General features: G+C 40.0%; 1 protein-coding gene across 1 annotated transcript in view; it reads right to left on the reverse strand.

Moving 5' to 3' along the window:
- Window positions 1-1,251: 1,251 nt before the first annotated feature.
- Window positions 1,252-22,190, reverse strand: part of CA8 (carbonic anhydrase 8) — a 48,007-nt gene continuing 27,068 nt past the window's right edge. The window contains exons 4-9 of the mRNA XM_032785417.2: window positions 17,930-18,025; window positions 14,028-14,090; window positions 11,803-11,851; window positions 9,816-9,928; window positions 2,903-3,076; window positions 1,252-2,502 (exon numbers count right to left, since the gene is read on the reverse strand). Coding sequence (XP_032641308.1) covers window positions 2,942-3,076; window positions 9,816-9,928; window positions 11,803-11,851; window positions 14,028-14,090; window positions 17,930-18,025 — 456 coding nt within the window. The 3' untranslated portion in view covers window positions 1,252-2,502; window positions 2,903-2,941. The remainder of the gene's footprint in view (window positions 2,503-2,902; window positions 3,077-9,815; window positions 9,929-11,802; window positions 11,852-14,027; window positions 14,091-17,929; window positions 18,026-22,190) is intronic.

Below are 22,190 nucleotides of genomic sequence, written 5' to 3' on the forward strand. Positions count from 1 at the left end.
ATTTAAAACCATTATTTGTAGGTGTTGACAAATGTAATAAAATTTCAAACACAAAGGCAAAGGGGGACATTTTCACATTTCACTTCCAACAGTTATAAAAGAAACTCTTTCATGCTTAAAATTCAAAGTCAGCATGTAAAGTAATTTCACTGTTTCGGAGACCTGGATTACCTGCAATGGCTTTAGGGCATTATTCACTCACAGAGGAAAAAAATGTAGTTAAATATTGCTGTGATTTTCCTAAGTAATTTTTCTACAGGAGACAAGTTGATTTGAATCACCCATTTCAAGATTAAAATTATGACATTTTGTGACTGCAGAGGCCCATGTAATTAAGGTTTCAGTGGGCATAGGGATGTATCCAAAAATTAAATATAGGAGTGTGGAGGCAATGCTGACAGAGAGACCAGTATTTCATTTTCACTGTTAAAATCCGTGCAGCCAGTACATAACACAGGTATGAAACACATGGTAAGTACTTACCTAGAAAATGTTTTTAAGGATTTATTAAAGCCCTTCACCAGAATGCTAGGCCACTGCACTAGCCTATTTAACAGTTTCTGTCATTCATATTATCTCTATATAAAGGATTACTACACTACGAGAGACCATTTATAACCCATTGGTTTTAATGGCTCCATTTTCTGATCATTTCAAGTTACCCATCTATCTGAGGGACCATCTTCTGTCTGACCACTTGTTATGCCAATCAAGATTGGGAACTGGACCGCAAAACATAATCTCATAAAGGTGAGGGATGAAATCCTGATTCCACTGAAGTCAAGGGGGATTTTTGCCATTGAATTAATCAGGCTAAGATTTCACACTCCAGCAGGATTCTGAAGTACTCTCCCCTCTATGGATACCAAACCAAATGGTGGCATTCTTCCAAGTGAGGATCAATATGTGCTTGTTTTCTTTTTAACAAGTGGTTCTAAAGGGGCCTGGAGCTAAGGAAATTGTTGCTTTTATGTATTTGGATTCTTCCTGCAGAGCTGAGCAGTTTATTGGATAACTGTGGTCTAATTGCTCTTGTAGTATTTAGTTGAAGTTTATTTTGGTACAACACTCAGACACTCCAGGGCTAGAGAAATATTATAGATGTTCTACTCATCCATTTGCCCAGGGTGAAAACTTTTCTTCGTGGCTGAGCAGAATGTCATTAGTTTTTCTCTTTGTTTGCAGTGTTGTTGTAGCTGTGTTGGTCCCAGGATATTAGAGAGGCAATGTGGGCGAGATAATATCTTTTATTGAACCAATTTCTGTTGTTGAGAGACACAAGCTTTTGAGTTTACACAGAGCTCTGCTTCAGATATGGGAAAGGTACTCAGAGTGTCACAGCTAAATACAAATAGTTAAGCGTAAGGAGTTAACACAAGTTGCTAGAGACCATTCAAGGTGAAGAGGGCAGTTAATACCTCTGCAGTCATAGGACAAAAGAGGGTTAGTGGGTTACCGATTGTTGTAATGAGGCATAAACCTGATATCTTTACTGAGTCCATGATTTTTAGTGTCTAGCAAAGTTATGAATTTAAGCTCCCAGACTCACCTTTTGAAAGTGTTGTTCGGGTTTCCTTTGTGGCCTGAGAGGTCAGAGATGAAGTGATCACTTTGTGAAAAGTGTTTGGCCGTGGGTGATATGGTGTTTTTGTCTTTTATCATTTTTCTGTGTAAGTTCATTCAAGAAAAATTGTGATTGTCTCATTTCACCGACTGGATGAGGTACATCACATTATTGTGACAGGTATGTGTAAGACCCATGGATCCTGAAATGTACGTGTGTTGGGGGAGTGTGTTGATCATTGCAGCTGTGGAGATATGTCTACGTATTTTGCATCATCAGCCATTACAGAGAGCAAGTGAGTAGCTTGTGCATCTGGTCCATTTTCTTGACAAAGTTAGAGGGCTGTTAAATAATAACATTGGTTACCAAGTTGGGGCTGATCCTATTGTCTGCATGGTAAGTTCTCTTTTATTCAGTGTTAGTATATCCCATCACCAGGCTGCTGTGTATTACACTGATTATCTAAGTGTAATGGGAGTTGGTGAATTATGCTGGAATATTGAGGGATTTTTAAATGTAAGGTCAGGAGAAAAAGACTGTGGGAGTTTTGATTAACTGACATGTGGATAGTGAAGGTTCAAATGTGTATTTGCATCTATGCATGGGACCCAAAGTCATCTTTTACTTCTTGTTCTTCAAGCCAGTGGAAGCTAAAAACATTACTGAGGCAAGAAACAATCATAAATACTCTGATTAATGGAACAACAGATTAACATTAGCCATGAAAAGGCCAAATATTCAGCATCCTCTTCTGCATGCATTGGCTGTGCCTAACTAAACATGCAGCTTTTGGAGTAAAAAAGTAACATTTTAACAGAGGACAGAGGAGATCCAAATGAAACAATCCTCCTTTGAGATGGGATCATTTTCTTCCATCTTTATCAGTCTCATGGAGTGGAGCTCTGTAACACTAAAACGACTCATTGGTGACTGAAGTCCTAAAAATACAAAATGTAAATATCAGCCAACGCATCCATATCACTAGGCAAATCTCACTTGTGCTCAGGTTTAGCACACTTTTTGTCACAGGAAACCAAATGCCCTAACAGGGCCCAATCCAATGTTCACTAAAATCGATGAAAAGACTCCAGTTGACTTTACTGAGTATTGGACAGAGCCTATATTGAACCTAATTATTACAAGGTGTTTGGGAGTGCAGATAAAGGCAAAACATATTGTGGTATCAGATGAAAAATTAAAATAATGCAAGGTTCAAAGTACATGGGTTACCCAGGGCATTTGTCTAAAAAATTGTCTCCTAAAACACAATCTCTATCATGAAAATTGTTTGAATAGACTTATTTTCCAATTTTGTTTTTCTGCTGAACTTTCACTTACCTGAATAAAGCTTTGTTTTCATTGTTGTTTTTATTTCTGCTACTGGAATGCAGCCCTGATGACTCTGTCGCTAAGTGGCTGAGTTGGTCTAAAGTTATCTCCTAATATCCCATCACAGCCTTCTAAAAGTTCTGCACCTTTAACGTGTGTCCTCAGTCTTCGAAACTCTTCTATCTGAAAAAGTAAAGAAATGACATGCAGAATATTTTAGATATTTTGTTCACTGTGGGGCCAATGGTCTAGCCTTAACTATAGTTGAATGTGTGGTTTTCAATGCCTAAATATCTGAGCACATAAATTCTCATAATCAAGTAATTGTAGGTGGATAAATTAATTTGTACACAAAAACTGCATTTGCCTGGGCAAAATGAGTAGCAATTACAACAGATGTCAACCTATTCAATTGTGTGCATAACTTCCCAAATCGTTCTAGCTCAAACTACAGCTTGCTCTTGAAAAAGTGCTCGCCAAATATTTGGACATTCATACCTCTCCATGCAATTTTAGAAACTTCTTCTGAAAAATTAAATCGATGGATTAAAAACTGAACGTAACTGGGGGAGAAAATTAGTCAATGTCTGTATTTTTTAAATTGTTGGTATAACATGAATATGGTATTTTGAGCCAATTCTTTTTAAATAAGTGCCTACGTTGTAACTGCAAAAAATAATTGCACATGCAGAACATGTAGCTGTGTGGGCAAAAAAAGACAGTGTGCACATATGGTTTTGAAAGCTAATCTCTGCATATTTTGTCACCACTATTTTTAGAACATTTAGAGCATATTCAGGGTAGCCTTTGGGGCAGGCAATTGGTGCAGCCACCCTGACTGCCAACATTTAGGGGTGCCAAAGGATCACATTCAGGGATGCCAAATCCCTGGTGTGTTAGCTTTTTCTAGTTGTTGTGTTTTGCTTGTGCATTTTGGGTTGATGCAGGAGGGGCCACCGAAAATGTTTTCTGACATGGGCAACAAAGCACCTAAGGCCTGTCATGCAGATATTTCCCTATCTTGCATTTCATTCTAGATCACCTCCTATGTATGCAATAACACAACAGACAGGGGGCCTCTTTCTGCTGTCACTTAGATGACGGTAAATCAGGGATAACTCCTTTAGTAGCAGCATAAGTCCTCTGTGATATCAGAAATGGTGCCAGAGGGTGAGTTCATAGTGATATATCTTCATTTGTTAAGCATGAGACAAAAAGTAGTCTTGCAGCACTACTGAACCAGTGTGTGCACCTTGCTGCAATAGCACACTCTTTTTGACAGTTTGTTTTTAAAACAGGTTTTTAAATTAATGCAAATCACATGTATTTTAAACAGAAAGGAACATAATAGTAGAAGGAAAGTAACATGAAAGAGTGATCTGTTAAATAATTAAACTTCATAAAAGAATTACATTTCTTTTATTTTCTTTGGCATAATAACAAAAGATAGAGGGTAGATTCTCCCCACTCAAAGTAAAACCCACCCAAGGGGGCTTTTTGCATGGAAATCTCTATAATGATTCTCTCACAGAGACTCCATTGTGTGTAGAAAACCATTCAAAAACCTTGCCATTTTACACTGAGCCTCTGTATCTCTGCCCTGGCACCCAGCTCTCCAGCAACCCAACTCCATTGCATCCCTAGACTGGAGCTCCACAGAAAAAGTGATGGAGCCTAGGATTATATCATCATTTCCATGTTACGTCTGTGAGGCCAGGGTGGGGGGGATGATGGGTATTCCTACCATCCATTCATCCTCCTCTATGACTCTATTTCCACACCCCACAGCACAGATTTCCTCAGCATGCAGAAAGGGCTCTGCCAGCCCCAAGGATGGAAGGGGCTGCATGTATAATAGAGTCCAACGAGTATGTAAATCTAACCCCAAATTTTTAGGAAAGTGAAGTGTTCCGAGATAGCTAGTGGTATTTTCTAGAATCTTTGTTGCTGCTATATTGGCTGGGGACACAGTTTCCAATTGTAATTCAAAAGATAACCACGATCACTGTTATTTACTCCAAAGAAGTACAGAGTCGCTTCTTTTCAGATGTATGTGTTTGATTTAGCAGCTAGCTCTTCCCTGAAGCTGAGATTCTCTTTCCTCAGAGAGCAGCATGTTGTGCCTCTCACAGCTGAGATGTAAGGAAGACAGCTTGGACTGAAAAGATGAAAGGAGGGAAGAGTGGTGAGGCTCTTTTAGAATGCTTTTAAAGGTGGAGCTGTTGTATTAATTTAGCTGGAATACAGACGCCTATTCTTGAAGATTTTTTTCTATTATTTTATGATTATTTAACTTGAACTGAAAATAAACACATTACAGGCCTGGGGACTGAAGAAACCTGCAGAAGTCAAGTGCTGGTAGAAGCAGTGAGTGGCTTTTCTGAAGGAGGGCTCTTCCACCAGAGCTGAACTGAATCAATAGTGGAATCGTCTGAAACCACTGTAGTTTGGGGAGAAACATTTCACAAGAGCACAGCTTTTGTTTGATCTTCGGAGGCTTGGAGACTTCAAATAAAAACTAATCAAGCAGGAAAATGCCTTTCTGTAAAGCCAATATTTTGGAATTATCCACTGCTGCTACTACAAATGTGCTGCAGTGTACACCGAGCTGGATCACTCACTCCTGGAGGATTTCCTCACGGAGCAGCTCCAACACCATTCAGTCAGGAGGGCAGGGTTCACCCCAGTTCCACATACTGAGTTCTGGGGTCCTATCACGAACCTTTGATCTGCAGAGGGTCAGAGCCATTGCACTGAGACACGCTGTGCCTCTGCACCAGCTTTGAAGCCCCACTGTCTGCCTGCCCTGTTCTTGATAGCGTGGTTCCAGACAAGACACACTGCATGGGCTCTGCCAGCCATGGCTGTCCTCATGACCACTGAGGAAGAGGCTCTGTGGGAAAGATAATACAGGCCCAAGCTCTATTACCTTTCCCAGATAACTTCCATGGGGAAGAGAAGGGAAACTGTGTAACCCATTGGCCCTGCCCCACCCAATGTGTAGTTTGCCACTCTCTGCCAGCCTTCCCATGCCTCCCCCCTCTCACAGACACCACCATTTGAAACACGCTCTTCAAGGCCCTGTGGGGAAAAAGGATGTTTCGGTAGAGGTGGCTCCCTCTCCCAGCAAACACTCACTGCACCCTGGGAGTGGGGAGATCCAGGCACAGAGGGTTCCATCCATGTTCAGATCAAGGGTGCATGAGCTGACTTTTTGAATGGAATAAGAAGGCCCAATCCTGGTCCCACTAAAATCCATCCTAACACTCCCTTAGAATTCTATTGAGAACTAGTTCAAGCCCAAAATGTTAACTATATAGAACCCTAAACCAGATTAAAGCTCTTTGCTGTATTATAAACACTGTGTAGACATGGCTCATAATTTATATCGCAGCTGGTGACAAAAACACCATTAGCTTCTATTTTTCAGAATTTTGCATTAACATTTAGGTCAGATTTCCTGATTTCAGACTCTAAATTTTGCTTAATTTATGGTTTCAATTAAAAGGCTATTTTCTTCATAGCACAACACAAACCCAAGAATGCTTCCTCTGTGAAAATCAGATTTGCTTGGAAAATGGACCAATTATCATGTAGACGTTTTTTTGTTTCCAGTTTTGCTTGAAAATTTCATGTACCTTAGTGACACATTCTCTGAAAACAGGCACTTTTTTGAGTGAACAAAATACTATGAATCGCCCATAGTTCTTTAGTTTGCTGAACATATTTCCACACTAGTTCAGCCACAACCACCTATGCCAGTGCCTATTTATTTTCTTTTAAAATGATTCGGTACGAATGAGCTAGACAAAGGAGCTAGAGATCTAACCACTCAGTTCAAACTAGCTAACTCTGACAGTGAGTATAGTGGAATGACAGCTGCTCACTGTATCACTGTTAGAAAGCCACATTCTGACTGGCTCAGAGGATGCAATTGTTCTGTGCTCCAGTGAACCACAAAGCAAATTCTTCGTAAGTGTCCAGTTAGAAAAACAAATTGTCCAGCAAAATCTGAGCAAGCTTTTCCCTATTTTTCCTTTCCTTTGGGAACATCATAAAGGGGAGAATACTATTCTTATTACAATGTTATATTTCTGTAGTGCATGGAGTGTGCTTGGTGTCTCCCAAAACAAATTAAGACATTGTCCTTCACCTTGAAATAAAGGTAACATGAGACAAGTTAGGGTCATAAACAGACGAGAGAAGGGAAGGGAGAAAGAAGGAGAAGGTTGACATTAGGAGGGAGCAGTTATCCAGTAAAGGCTTGATCTTCTTCCTATTGACATCAGTGAAAAAACTCCAAGGGCCAGAGTGTGAACCCCTTGTCTCCACTGCTGAACAGTTACTGGCAAAAGCCATCCAGACTTCACTAGGACTGCTTGTGAAAACAACTGCACAGTCGGGCCCCAGTGACTGCCAGGGGAGTAGGATCAAGCCCTAGCATCCTAATAGTTCTGTTCCTTGTTTATTCTTTTGTTACTCAGGTAATTATTAAGTTCCAATCTCAGCTACCAAAATGACAAATATGTATTGGACCTGATTCTCCTCTTACACTGGTGTAATCAGGAGTAACTCCACTGCAGTCAATGGAGTATAAAACTATCATAAGTAAGAGGAGAATCAGGCCAACTGGTTGGAATCCTTATCAGCCAATCATAATTAAGTCTAGATCAAACCAGTTTATACAAGAATTTCTCTACCATCTTTGCGCCCATATTAAGCAAAAATGAAAATGTGTTGGAATGTATAGGAATGGCAGATCTAAACTTATGTTACATAAACTTTATACCCTTCAACTGAGGTGATATTCCCTGAGCTGTTTAGGCCAAGTTAAGGCCTAATCCAACCAAGAGTGCAGCTGAAAGATCTGGCCTACTAACACTAACCACTTTTCTTTCCTTTCTCTGCACATCATGCATTACTGCTTTCTTTCTTAAAGAAACCTGACTGAAAGTGAACTTGGTAATTGAGGTTAGAGGATGAGGCTGAATCACTGATTAATATAATGGCAGCATAATATGGTCCACATTAAGCTCTACCCCCTTCACAATACATCCTAGTATCTAGTTTGCTTTTTCAACCACTGCTGTGAATTTGTGTGTCTTCATTGTAGTAGCCATGACCTCTAGACCTTTTTTTTTTCTGTATGTTAACTAATGTGGAATCATTGGTGTGCAGGTAGCTTAAATTATGCCAGCCTTAAATTGTGCCACTAATTGCCTTAATTTGCCTATCATATACTGAATTACTCCATGGCTACCTAACAGGACACAGGGTTGCCTGAGCTAGTGACTTAGCGCAAAACTGGCCACCTATCAAGGTGAATAAAGAACAAATTAGTCCTTTTATTTTATCATGTGAATATCCTCTCTCATCTTGGTAGCAATATTACTCCTAATAAATACCAAAATCTCCAGGAATTTCTCTGATGAAAAAAGAGATTTAGTAAACTTCTCTTCACAATAGCCCACAAAATCTATTAACATTTTCAATTGTGTACATCGTGTTCAAGGCTTTGTGTTTACATACTAAAATATTTTATTAACCATCAGAAAATACAGAATATAGGCTAAAAATATCTAAGTAGTGTAAAGCAGAATGTCATTCAAGGCCTCAATCTCATCGCCACTGTATTATTTGATGCATCTGAAGAAATGGTTTTTTACCCACGAAAGCTTATGCCCAAATAAATCTGTTAGTCATTAAGGCGCCACTGGACTCTTCGTTGTTTTTGTGGATTCAGACTAACACGGCTACCCCTCTGATACTTGAGTATTGTTTTGTTTATATTCATATAAGACCTTTTAACATTATCATACTAGAATGGTTATAGCAGTTAACATAGATTAATACAGAATACATTTTTCACAACAGTTATTCTGAGTCTGCTGATACCAACAGATGTGTTTTCATTCAATCAGTGCTAAACTGTCAGGAGACCTGTCCTTTCAGCAAGAAAATATGTGTCAGACTCATGATTAGATATTTTTAAGTTACAGTCACTTAATTTAAAACTAAGTTTACTGGAAGCTAGTGCTTTTATTCTATGATCAATGAATTATATTGTTGAATTAACTTCTCATATAAAAACAAACACTGTCAACTTAAAATAAGTTGTGAACAAACACATTACTTGTGTTACAAGTAACGTCTTAGATTATTAAAAGTGGGGAAAAAGAATTAAAAATCCAGTTTGTCACCATTTATGCTCTTTTGTCTCTACTGTTTTGCCTTCTCTCAGCATGGACAATAAAAAATCAGTGCATTCATATTCTGTATTATCATTAGGTTCACCTTGCTCATTGCAGGTGTTCCTATGACTGGGTTTCAAACGCTGCCGGGGAATATTTATGTGTTCAGCACCAACAGTTTTCTTTGGTATTTTTTATTTATGTTGTGCAGAAAGGCTTATATGTATTATAGAAGCATATTTTTTTTTAAAAAATGGGCCAAATTTATATTGACTGTTCATTTGCCAACTTTTTTTATGTAAGATTAAGAAAAGAGTAAGATAAATTAAATATAGTCCAAAATAATAGAGTTAACGTGCACTATTAACAATTTCATTCTCCAGGACACACTGTCTCCTAGTGTGTCTTTGTTCCTTTAATATCAAAAAGAAGTGATATTTGAAAGCTTTTGATTACAAAGGATTGAATTTCTTTAGCTCATTGATTTCTTGCTTTCACTTTAGTAAAGAATTATTTTAAATGCAGATCATAAATGATAACAAGATTTGTTTCCATCTTTACCTTTCCATGCATTCACTGACTCAAAAGGTTTAACATTTTACTTGAAAAGCTATGTACAGATCTAATGGAATCTTCAAGAAAAACCACGTATAGCATCCTGCTATATATTTGCACACTATAACCTTTAGCTCAGAACCATATTCTCAGGTCACTTTAAGCACAGTTATTACCTGCAGTTGGGATACAGTCAATGGATAACGAAATAATATCCAGGTAACACTTTCACTGCAAGGTGGGATGGTAAGGGAACCCTCATACACCCAATAATCACGTAGAAGAGGATCTGAAATTAAAAGGATAATTTAATGTTAATGTACTAATTAAGGAGTTTCTATTCACATATACACAGATTTTATTATAATAATTTATACTTACTCTGTCCAAGAATCTAAAACTGCTAAAATCCACAAAAATGGCTATTATTATCCCTATATTACAGATGTGAAAAACAAGGTTCAAAGAGTGTATGTCCTCAGTCACACAGCAAATATATAACAGAGTGGAAAACTGATTCCAGGTTTTTTGATTCCCTGGTCCTCTGCTCAAATCATTAGTAAGTGCTGCCTCCCTTAGGATTAGACTGTGCCTAACCCTGCCTGTATAAAAGGGAAGATGAAATAATTAGTTCCTTTCTTGTAGCCTGGCCAGAGGAGATCAGACACAGTTTCAGGATCTGATCCTGCAAGGAGCTCAGAGCTCTTTGCTGGATTGGGGTTTAAATTTCTTGTGCTCCCACAGTGAGAGGGTCAAGAGCTGCAACAGAAACCCCATGAGGAGGAGCAGATATGGCGAGGGCTATAGTTATACACTCCCTCCATATCCACACGTGCACCTTGGCATCATGAGGAAGAACACTTGCTGCACCCTACAGTAAAGGTGCCACTGTAGGCATTCTCCTAGTTCTCCCGTAGGCATTGTTCCACTGCAAACATCTTCACCCTCACCCAACATGGGCACTGACTTAAAGCCATAATCCAGTCCTTAATTTTAGGCAGAGCTGGTAGGCAAGGGTCCTGTGGGAAAAAACAGTATGTGAGCATGTAATTAAGGACTGTATCATAATGCATATGCAACAGGAGGCTGAATTAAGGTTGCATTTGCAGCCTTAATTCTGACATTTCCTGTCTTTTGAGTACTTGACTTTCCAACCTTAAAAATGTTCTTTTAAGGTAGTTTTGGGTCTGTACTGTGGAAAGAGACTGCCACAATGGTATGGAAATTGGCATGGAGGCAGTCGTTACAATGGAAGCTATGTTCTGAAGGAAATTGGTAGAATTGGTCAAAAAAGGGGTCAAATTTTCATGACACCCTGCAATGGGGTTGGTTACACTTATTTGTCTTTGTTGGTCTAATACTTATTTGCTGTGTGACTTTGAGCAAGTCACTTAACTTCTCTGTTACCCATGTGTGATGTAGATATCCTAGCATTTGGGGCATGCTTTCCATTGTCATCAAGCCCAACGGAGCTGTGGGGATTAATTATCAAATGTTGGACAGACGTTGTTTAGAAAAACAGCTCTGTATAGGGAATTACTCATATCTGTTCTCTGAAGTCTGGAGGAGTAGAGGGCACTGCACAAAAAAAACACACAACTTTCCCTCTAACCTGGGTCTAATATCTCCCCAGAGCCAGCAGGAATGGGAGATTATCAAGCTGGCTGGCCAGAAAGTAGTGGATGCTGCACAATCTTAAAGGACGTACTGGTATCCACACTCCCCAGGCACAATGGAATGCTTGGGGAAACAATGTACCTCCACATCGTCCCAGGCTGGGTCTGTGCCTCCAGGGGACCAAAGAAGCCACTGATGTATATTGTGACTTCCTGTGAGTATCACAGTTGTCAGCTGCATGGCAGAGGCGATAATCTTGAAAACAATGATTCCACATGATAAGAAATATAATGGGTACTCAATGGGTAAATTGCTGACAGCCAGACACAGTTCATCTCCACTGTTGGTCAATGGAGCACCCATGTCCAGATCTACAGAGAGTTTTGCTATTGATTCAGCTATATTAAAGCTGTTCTCCAGGAAAGAATGAGTTGCAACAGGATTTTATAAAGTGGCACAAGGCGTTTGACTGTTAAGAATGCAACGTATGTAACAGTACATCTACACTAGTAAGTAAAGGTTTGCTGTATATGAAACAACACCTACCTGGTAATAAAGAGTTGGGATTAAAACAGGGTATTGTTTTGGACTTCCCCTGAAAAATCAATACAAATCCATCTCATCTCCAGTTCTCATTAAAAAGATGTTGAAGGGGAAAAAAGGAGCCTTTGAATGTTGTCATCACAGTAAGCCTTGAATTTCTGTCCCTGGCAACCATTGATGACAGTCTCTATTGAATCATCATTACATTAGTCCTTGCAGCTATACAACCCTTTTCTTTATTTATTTATTTTATATTTTCTGTCCAAGGCTACCCAGCCCATTTTTGTAGATCTTTGATAGCTTAGTCTCTCCTTTTGGCATGGAGCCCTCTGCAAGGCTTTGATCCTGCAGCTCACTGCATTAGCTTCAGTGGGGTTCCACATAGGTGAAGCTGTGTGCCTACATGCAGTGAACTGAAGGACTGGCCCCTAAGTGAGCTTTGTCCCAAGCAGTCTGTTTACTCCATTATTTCTAAGGGCCAAATCCTGCCCATAGATTTCTAATAGCAGGTGGTCTTTGAGATCCTGGATGACAACATGTACATCAAAGGACAGAGTTAACTGCACAATTGAAAATGTCTGATTTTCAAAAATGAATTTCAAAGCTTTGGGGGGGAGGGTTGCAAAAAGGTTTTTTACACCAACATTAATGCTTTATAAATGTAAAAATTACCAGTGAGTTTGTGGGGGGAAGGGTGTTATCCCCTGGAGGAATATTTTGTTATATGTTGCATGTGGGTTTGTATTTAGTAGCAGATGGCGGGATCTCTGCAGTGGCGGTCTTGCTCAAGGAAAGGGGAAGAATTTTAAGGAAGATCCTTTTAATTGTTCTTTGTTTACATTTGATTTAATTTTTATTTTAAATTGGAAGCACCTAGAGATTATGAACAGGTACAGTAAAAATAATTAACTAAAAATGCTTTTTAAAACAAAGCATTTAAAAATCAATTCCCTCCTACATTTACATGCCAAATCCTGAGTTTCTGGATTTATATTTTTCACATCAAAATGCCTAACACAAATCCAATCCAAAGCCCATTGACTTCCACTGATTTCAGTGGGTTTAGATCAGGCCCACTGAGCAGGAAGTGTTGTGCTTCACTCTGTGATTTGGAAAGCTTATTAGAAAGACATGTAACACACCAATTCTAAGTATTAGCAAATATATTATCACAAACTTCTCATTAACTTCTTTTGATTATGGTTAGGTTGAAATTGAAGATGTGACTTTTGGGTGTGACACTTTATAATATAAGATTATGTTGATGTGCTTAGTGCAAATAAAATGTATATATGCACAAAGCACATATCATGCTGGCCCTCTGAATTCATGAGTGAGCATTCATGATCTTCCTATTTTTATCTGTGCTACCAATAGAGTATAAAGAGTTCTATACAATCTCTCGCTCGCTCTCTCAGACACACATGTACACAAACACACACACAATAATAGTTTATAGAAATGAATGCTACACCTGGAGTACATGAGATATTGTTCAAGTAAAACAACATTTAACATTCAGATTAATTAATAATAATACATAGTTCCTAAAATTCCTACACTTCTGTCTTTTCAGACCTATACAGTGCTTTTCATTCATCGATCTCAAAGCCTTTTATAATCATTATCCCAATTTTACAGATGGGGACAGTGTGGCAGGGAGATTAAGTGTCTTGATTAAGAGGTCACAGAATAAATCAGTGTCAGAGCTGGGAAGAAAACCCAGATCCCCTGAATCCCATTCCAATGCCATATCTAATTCATTGACTCTCTTAACAGGGTTCCACTGTGCTATAGCCATATTGCAGTTGTGATTTTTCCTGGGTGTTCGGTCTGCATATTCTGCTCTTGTATAACTTGAAACCTGGCAGGTTGGGGAATAGTGACACTGGGGTTCTCTGAACATTCAGTACAGATCTTTCTTGGTGGTTGATTTCACATTGACAAAGTATTGGTATCATTAAAAAAATCAATGCTTGTGAACTGTTACCAGTATATAAGATTAAAACTTTCCCTGCAGTCAGAATAGGAAATAACTGTACTAATTGTGTGGGATTTATTTTTAAATGTTGACTTTTAATGGTGACCACTGTATTATGACTCCCACTTCATATCTTAGCACAAACATTTCTGACACTGTACTCTCTGCTTCAGTTTATCTTCTTTGTCATTCCCCCATTCAGTTCGTCTCTGTCAAGTATTTCTGTTTCCCTCAGACAATTCCTCACCTTGTACTGGATGTCCTGGAGAATTTCAGTTACGGCCTTTAGGCCTAAATGTTCCTTTCCTATCTGAAACATAACAAACAAAAAAGCAAACCCAAAAATGAACTTCACTGCTGTGTTGTTTCTGAAAACTAAGAGAGAGGTCAACAAGTCTGGCCAGTTCAGTGCTTGTTTGTACACAACCTTGGATTAACCAACTATTCTGTTACAAACAAGAGGTACTATTCCCATCAGGGGCAGCTCTAATTTTGCTGCCCTAAACATGGGGGCATGCCGCAGGGGCACTCTGCCAGTCACCGGTCCCGTGGCTCCGGTGGACCTCCCGCAGGTGTGCCTGAGGAGAGTCCGCTGGTCCTGCGGATCCACCGAAGCTGCGGGACCAGCGGACCCTCCACAGGCATGTCTGCGGGAGGTCCACCAGAGCCACCTGCTGCCCTCCCGGCGACTGGCAGAGCGCCCTCTGTGGCATGCCGCCCCAAGCATGCACGTGGCGTGCCAGGGCCTAGAGCCGCCCCTGATTTCCATACAATAAAGTCATTGGCCAGAATGAAACTAGGTTTAAGTAACTTTAAAACAGTGACAGAAACTGACAGAATTTTAAAAAAAGTCAAAGTCAAGGCTGATAAGCCTGAACTCACCTTGTTTTTCCTCAATAGTGCAGCACATGCTTCATGTAAGGGTCAAAGCCATGCAGCATTGTGAGATATAAATGTCAAGGCCACAATTTGTACTTACACATTTTTGTTAGAAAAGTACGTAGAAAAGAACTTAGTACACAAGCATGACAGAAACCTTTGAGTTTGTTCCCATGTTGAGGCTGTGTGCTCCACTCTTTATTGAGGATAACCTCTCATTGAAGCTAAGGAAAGTTTGCTTGGATGAGAAGTGCAGAATCATAGTTCACCCCTTTCTTCCCCACCCCCCCATATACACCCACACCCCTTTTATACTCCAAGAGTGAAATTCTGGCCCCATTCAAGTCAATGGCAAAACATTCCCATTGACTTGAATGGGGCCAGGATTTCACCCCATCCTTTTTTGAATATCTTTGAGAAGCGGACAAAAGACATATGTAGAAAGAAATTTTTAAAATGAGAGATCCTGATTATTTAATGTAGATTTAAAGTAGCCAAGTTGCGTTGTAGAACTAGGATCTGATTCTAACCTGAGATATATACATATGCTCACACATACATGCACGCTTGCCACTGACTTCATTAAGAGCTGCATGCACATGTACATGGGCACAAATACACTCAGATAGTTTACAAAATGTCATTGTTTAAATGCAGTATGTTTCTGAGTTCGGTACATAAGCACTAATAGAGTAGCCTGGGCATAATGAAAAAAAAAAAACCTACGGAATCCAAAACACACAATTTTCCCCCTCTGGAGAGGATAAGAGAAAGAATGAACCAATATGACCAATGTTATTCACATTGCTTAATGCCTTATTGCTGGGTGCTCAGATACTAAGATGGTGAAGGGGGTGTGAGAGTCCATACACAACAGAATCATAGATTCACAGTTTCCTAGGACTAAAAGGACCATTCTGATCATCTAGTCAGACTTCCTGTATAACAAGGGCAATAGAATAAAATACAGGGAGCATTTTCAAAAGCATGTAAGTGATCTAGGAGCACAGGACCCATTGACTTTCAGCGGGACTCATGCTCTTAAGTAGGTGATTTTGAAAATCCCTCCCTAACAATCAGGAACACACAAAACTTCCTGGGCTTGATTTTGATGTAACCATGCTTCATGATTTCAGCAGAGTTCTTCCTAACTTACACCATGCAGTGTGAGAGCAGAACAAGCCCTCCCCCCCACAGTGTTTTTACATTCATAAGAATGCTGAGATTGAAAGACCTAAAATTTGACTTTTTTTCTAATCTGCCAAATTTTTGTAAATGCCTGTGCATGGGTGGACTTGGAGTGCAGAGGGAACTGGCATCAAGGCAGGAATAGTTTTTTTGTAAAAAAAGCACCCAACACTTCAACTGACTAGTGGTGTTGGGGGTGTTAGGGCATGTGTTTGTGCATATAGGTTTTTAAGAGGTAAAAAGTTTCAGTAGGAGTTTGAACCTCCAAGAAGCAATTATAAACAGCAGTGGCTTAAAAAAAAAATCACTCTTTCTGTTTTTAACAGAAGTGAAAAGAAATGTGACTTCATTTGTTTTCTCACTGGACCATTAATAAGTAGCATAAAGCAAACTATGATTTTTTTAGACAATTTTTAATTAGGTGGAGCCTTTCCTGGCTAATAAGCAAACACCCTGGAATGCTTACGGCGAGAGACAGAAGTAGAAAAAATAAGATATTGGTTACATTTCAAAGATTTATTTAAGAATTGTATGTAACTTTGTAAGTGACTCCAAAGTTACCTCTGCTGGAATTAGAGGGTGACTTACCTAAGCAATTATGACATAAACCTGTAGGACATGAAGCTGAGAGAACTGAGAATTTCTAGCATTACTGTTTAACAATTCTATCTCAGCGCTGAGACTTTAATCAATGTACCTTTACATTCAAATAGAGGTAAACCTCAGAGGTACTCAGAAGCTCATTATGGAATATGACCAATTAACAGTACAACTGTGAAAGAAAATCCATTTGATCTAAATGTGAATCATAACTCTCTTCCTCAGACTTCCTTAAATGGAACCGTTCACTGCTTGTCATGACTAGGGTTAGGTGAAATCAATGCTTTGGGTTCACGGGGGGGCTGGGAATCAAAACTGGTTGGCTTTGTTCACAGGGTTCACAGCTCTTGAAGCCACTTAGTATTACTTAGAGTCAGGGGATCACATGAACACTCAATTAACTCCCAGGGTCACCAACAGGCCACAAAGCTCCTTTCTTTTTGACTTTTCAGGATGGGCTGCCCTGTGAGCACCATGACCTGGCATCTCCCCTTCCAATGTCTCTGAAGAGGGAAAGTCTCTCCCCACCTTATACTCCGTGCAGAGGCCACGCTATGCTGGTGTCCTTGGGTCTAGCATAAACTCTCTACAGGGTTACCCCCATTGGCAGCACTGGGGCCACAAAGTAAGTGGAGACTAATCCACACAACACCCCTCCCATCCCCGTACCTCCCATGGCCTGAATAACAGGATTGGCCGAGAACGGAAGGGAGCAAACTTTAAGCGGACGTGGTCCCTGAGAGCTCTAAGAGGTGTTGTATCCCAGAGGCACACTACCTCCTTCTGTTCCCACTGGAGGGGTGTGATTCCACACTTGCCCCAGCACAGACCTGTGTTTTACTGCCACCATTTACAGGTAGCACCATGCCACTGTCCACAACAGTTTAGGACAAGAAACTAAGAATTTCCTTTTCCAACTGAAACTTCAGGGTGAACTGATGCAGACAGGATGTAATTACCTCAGCGAAAGTTTGGACAGAACATCAGAGCTAACAGCCTATTTCTTATTAAGAGTGCTATGGGACTTTTAACGAACAAAGAAGTGGTCAGCACTTCAGTTTTCATACAGCACCTGCAGCAGCTACCTAGCACTGACTGAGTAAGAAGGCAGCGTGGCACCTTCTGAATTTCCTATACCATTTCCTGCTGCCACCTAAGTGTTTTTTAAAGATATGGCATCCAAGTACCCACTCAGCCCACTGCTCTTTAGCTTATTTGACATGACAAGGCTGCAGGACAAGACAGTTAGATGGCATGTTTTCCATTCTTTAGTTACATTATTTTAAATATGTTGCTTTTAATCAAATATCATTTTAGTTACCATTTACACTGAAGATACGTGTAGACAAATCCTTGTTGTATTAGAATACAAGCACCTGTCGATTTCTTTTGTTTTCTGAAATCACTAACAGTAGAAAGTAGAAGGGGACTCTTTTATAGGGGCCAAATGATAACATGTGATCATCACAGTAAAATATTTACCTGCACAAACAGAGCAATGATAGCTATCCCATGCTTCTTCCCCACTGCCTCGTCAATACTGCTGTACAGTGTAGAGTTCCAGTGGATTAGATGGAGCTAAAACAAAATGATGCAGACAATGTCACCAGTAGCTAAAAGTTTCTGTGTACCTGAGAAACAGGAAGGTGATTTTAGCTAACAAAGCCAGCACATATTATAAAAGATGGAATCCCATGATGACCATTATAAGTCCAGTAAGAAAGAAGGTACTGTTGATAACTTCCCCTCCTACTTTAACCACAGAAAGGATGCCGTGCATTCAGCTGCCAAGTATCCATGACAAAGGCATGGATCAATGTGGTAACAGTGCATTACAAATAGTGTACTTCCTCATTTTGAGGCACTGAAATAAACTCTGCAAACTCAACCCATCGGCATGGCCTCCATCACTGCCAGCTAGCTCTCTTCCAAGCCTAAAATTCATATTCGCCACATTAGAGTATGGCTGTGGACATGGATTTTCCTAACATTCATTTAATTGGCTGGCTGTGCCTTTTTGATAGTACATGTCTCATGAACTACCACTCCCATGGTGAACCACTGAGAATACAGCAATGAACAACAATCCCTCTCCTCTCCCCACCCCCTACTCCCACTGATTGAAAGTAATGGGTTGGGAAAAGGGGAAATGGGGAAAAGGTAAACACAGGCAGCATGACTGGGGAGAAGCGGAGACAGGCAGCTTGCAGATGCAAGAGATGAAGGTATTGGTGGATAATAAGCGTGTATTAAACTGCCTTTCCCCTCCCCAAAGTGCCAATAAAAGCCTGTGGACATCCAGCTACTTTTAACCAGCTTCCCTGAATTAGGGCTTGAATTAGTAGCTGCACATGTAAACTGGAAGCAGTAGTCACTGGCTGCTAAAAGAGAGGTCTTATTCTGGCAAACTGGTACAGCTGCCCAGCAAGAATTGGGAACTCCTGTCATAGAAGCAATCTGTTAATGAAAAGAAAGAAAGGGGAAGACTGACAGCTTTATATAGTCAGTGGCAATATGCATTTCAAACAGCTGACTGTTTCCAGCATTAATGATAACATGTTGTCTCCTTAGCTATGGCCCATAGCATTGCAGAGGTTTCCCCCACTCAAGCATGTGTGCTTTTAAGTTTATCTAGGAGCAGCCATGGCACATTCCATGCAGATAAAACAGCTACAAAAAAACTAAATTTAATTCCCTGTTGTAAAATCAAGTGATCGATGTTTTGCACTGTTAGATGTTTGAGGGGTTAAAATGTCACCTGCATTTTTCCCTGTTTCACAAAAAATAGTTTTTAAAATAGAGTTTTTCTCTGTCTTGCTATTCCTGCCTGTCACCCCCAAGCAGTGATGACTGCTCTCCACCCCCAGAGAGTTCATTTAGATTGCTCAGCATCTCCCATGATCAAGCCCTCAGACTGCTGCTCATCCCTTATTTCAGCTCAGATTGAAACCTAACATACATATCTGATTATCATTCCGATTATCAATGAAGGATTTTTAAATATACTGTTGCAAATTAAATTAGCATAATAGATCATTTTATTCGTTCTGAACACAAATATTTGATATGATAAAGAAAACTCCAAGCTAAGTTTCATTAGAAAGTCCACTTGCATTGAACAGTGCCAGTATAAAAAACACTGACCCATAGCTACAGAAGTTATTGGCAAATAAATTACCAAGTAAAACAAGACACAGAACTAAGTTGTGTCCTTGTACGTCCTGCATTCATAAAACCTTACTTGGAAGCAAATAAATATGAAGGAGCAAATCAGTCTATTTGACATCTTGTTTAAGTTTACTATTTAAATGAGTCCTTTTGTAACGTTGTTCTTTTCATACATTTGAAATTTTCACAAAATGACCTTTATTTCCATTGTCACTATTTAATATTAAATGATTCTTTAAAAAGCAAAACAAAAAATCAAATAAAGACAATTTATTCCTAATGCCGTCTCTAGGAACAAGATGAACTAATACAATCCAATTAGTTTAGAAGGCAATTTTATACCTTAAGTCAGACTATTTGTCCAAAATGCTACATTATTTGATTAGGCTGGAATTTGCAGATATTACGTTAGCCACTAGAGGGGGCTCATGCAGCCCCATGAACATAACAAGCCCTGAAATTAACAAGGAAAAATCTACTTCCTACAAAGAGGTCTGTACAGACACCCAAAAAAGAATAACATTCCAGTGACTGCAATTGTGATGGCAATGTCCTCGGTACTGCAGAAAACAATACCCCATATCACTGCTATTAATTTTATTTTAAATGTCAGCATAAACCTTTCCTTCTGTGACAGTAACAATGGTCTTGAACGTTTAGAAAGCCCATTACTTTGACTAAGTCAACAGGCAGATCTGAGCTAAAGCCACCATGACATTCAATGTGTTGTTACATTCAAAGAGGTAACATTTGTAATCTGACATTTTTCTGCATTCTGTCAGCAACATTACAACAAGTCGTTTTCTGAAGTTCTAAAAGGAAAATTCATGACTTGAGATTTTCCTCAATGAGGAGGGAGAATGTATGAGCCCCATATAGCACAAGATCAGCACCCTTTACTTGTTGAGAGGCAGACTGGCCCTAGACTTGGGTATAGGAGACCTGGGTTCTATTTCTGAAGCTGACCTGCTATGTACTGGGGAGCAAATTACTTCACTTCTCTGTGCCTTCTCGGCTGTGTCTCGCTTATCTATTTAGATTGTAAGCTCTTCAGGGCAGAGACTATCCACTGCTATGAGTTTGTATGTTGTCCAGTACAATGGGACTCCAATCTCTGTGCAACACAACTGATAACTGTAGCTCCATTATTAAAAAAAATGTTAGTGATCAAATTTTGCTGTGGCCAGTCTACAAGGAGAAGCAGAAATCCTGTGAGGTGTGTCCTGTGCTCCAGAAACCCTAGTGGGGATTTATGCTGTGAAGTGCACCTTGCTGCTGCTCTGACTGGAGCAAAGCTCATGACTACCTGTTTCTAGCTAGCACATACAGTTAACCACAGGATGTATCGGCTGGCTGGAGAGCAGTCACGTCCCCACAGACCACTAAAACTTGGAGAGGAAGTGCTGTGAGCTGACATGTTAGCATGCTATCTCTAGAGCTTTCCTTAGTACTATCAAAATATTCTGCCTAAACTTTTCCAGGAGGGAAGAGGCTCCATATGCCTTTTCCTCACCACCTTCCCTCCCTTTCCTTCACTAGTTACGCATCAGTATAGTAGACATCAGTATTTAGTCCTAAAACATGAAGAGAAGTTAGACAAGAGAACAAACTGCCAAAGGGAAGTGTGGAAATGTCCACACTGAAGATATTCAGGATTAGTGTAGACACCAACCAATTAGGAACAGGTTAAGTGATTATTAAATCAGTCCTACCACAAGTCCTGGGCAGGCACTAGGGGGACATTTGTAGGACTTTCCAACCCAAAACTTTCTAAGACTTTAGGACTCTGGTCATGGATGCCCTAGGTTTAGATTGTAAGCTCTGTGGGGGCAGGGACCATTGTTTTTTGTTCTGTGTTTCACAGCAATTAGCACAATGGGCCCTGGCTCATGACTACAGCCCTGTTATAACAGAAATAATTAATAATAGTAATAGGCTGGTGGAGCTCAGGATGATTATGGTCCACATCAAAAGAGGATAACTGCTGTTTTCTTCTTGTAGCTGTAGAGCCCTGTAGTGGATATCTATATCCACAGACTATTTTTGTGGCTCATGGATCAGATGAGGATACAAATTTTGTATCTGTGCAGGGCTATGTGTACCTGGTTCTGTCCCTTGGCTTCAGAGGTTGCTTGAGCCACCTTGTGGGTGCAGAACTGAAGCACTGAGATAACAGTTACTACTAGGAGATAAAAATGGACGCAGAGGGGAATAAGAGAGTGGCAAGATAGGATGGGATGAATTAAAAGACTGAATTTAACTGTGATGACAGATGGGCGCATACAAGCATTAGTTAGGGACAGACTGGGCCTGGTTTTTGCATGTGCCCTCATGCTCCTGAGGCCTGGTCTACCCTGGGGGCAGGGGGGTTGATCTAAGATATGCAACTTCAGCTACGAGAATAGCGTAGCTGAAGTTGACATATCTTAGATCGAATTAAAATTACTTAATTCATGTCCTCATGGCGCTGGATCAATGGCTGCGGCTCCCCTGTCGACTTTGCTTCCGCCTCTCGCGCTGCTGGAGTTCAGCAGTCGATGGGAGAGTGACCGGGGATCGATTTTATCGCATCTAC

This window comes from Chelonoidis abingdonii, chromosome 2, assembly GCF_003597395.2.
Source record: "Chelonoidis abingdonii isolate Lonesome George chromosome 2, CheloAbing_2.0, whole genome shotgun sequence".
Taxonomy (NCBI): Eukaryota; Metazoa; Chordata; order Testudines; family Testudinidae; genus Chelonoidis; species Chelonoidis abingdonii.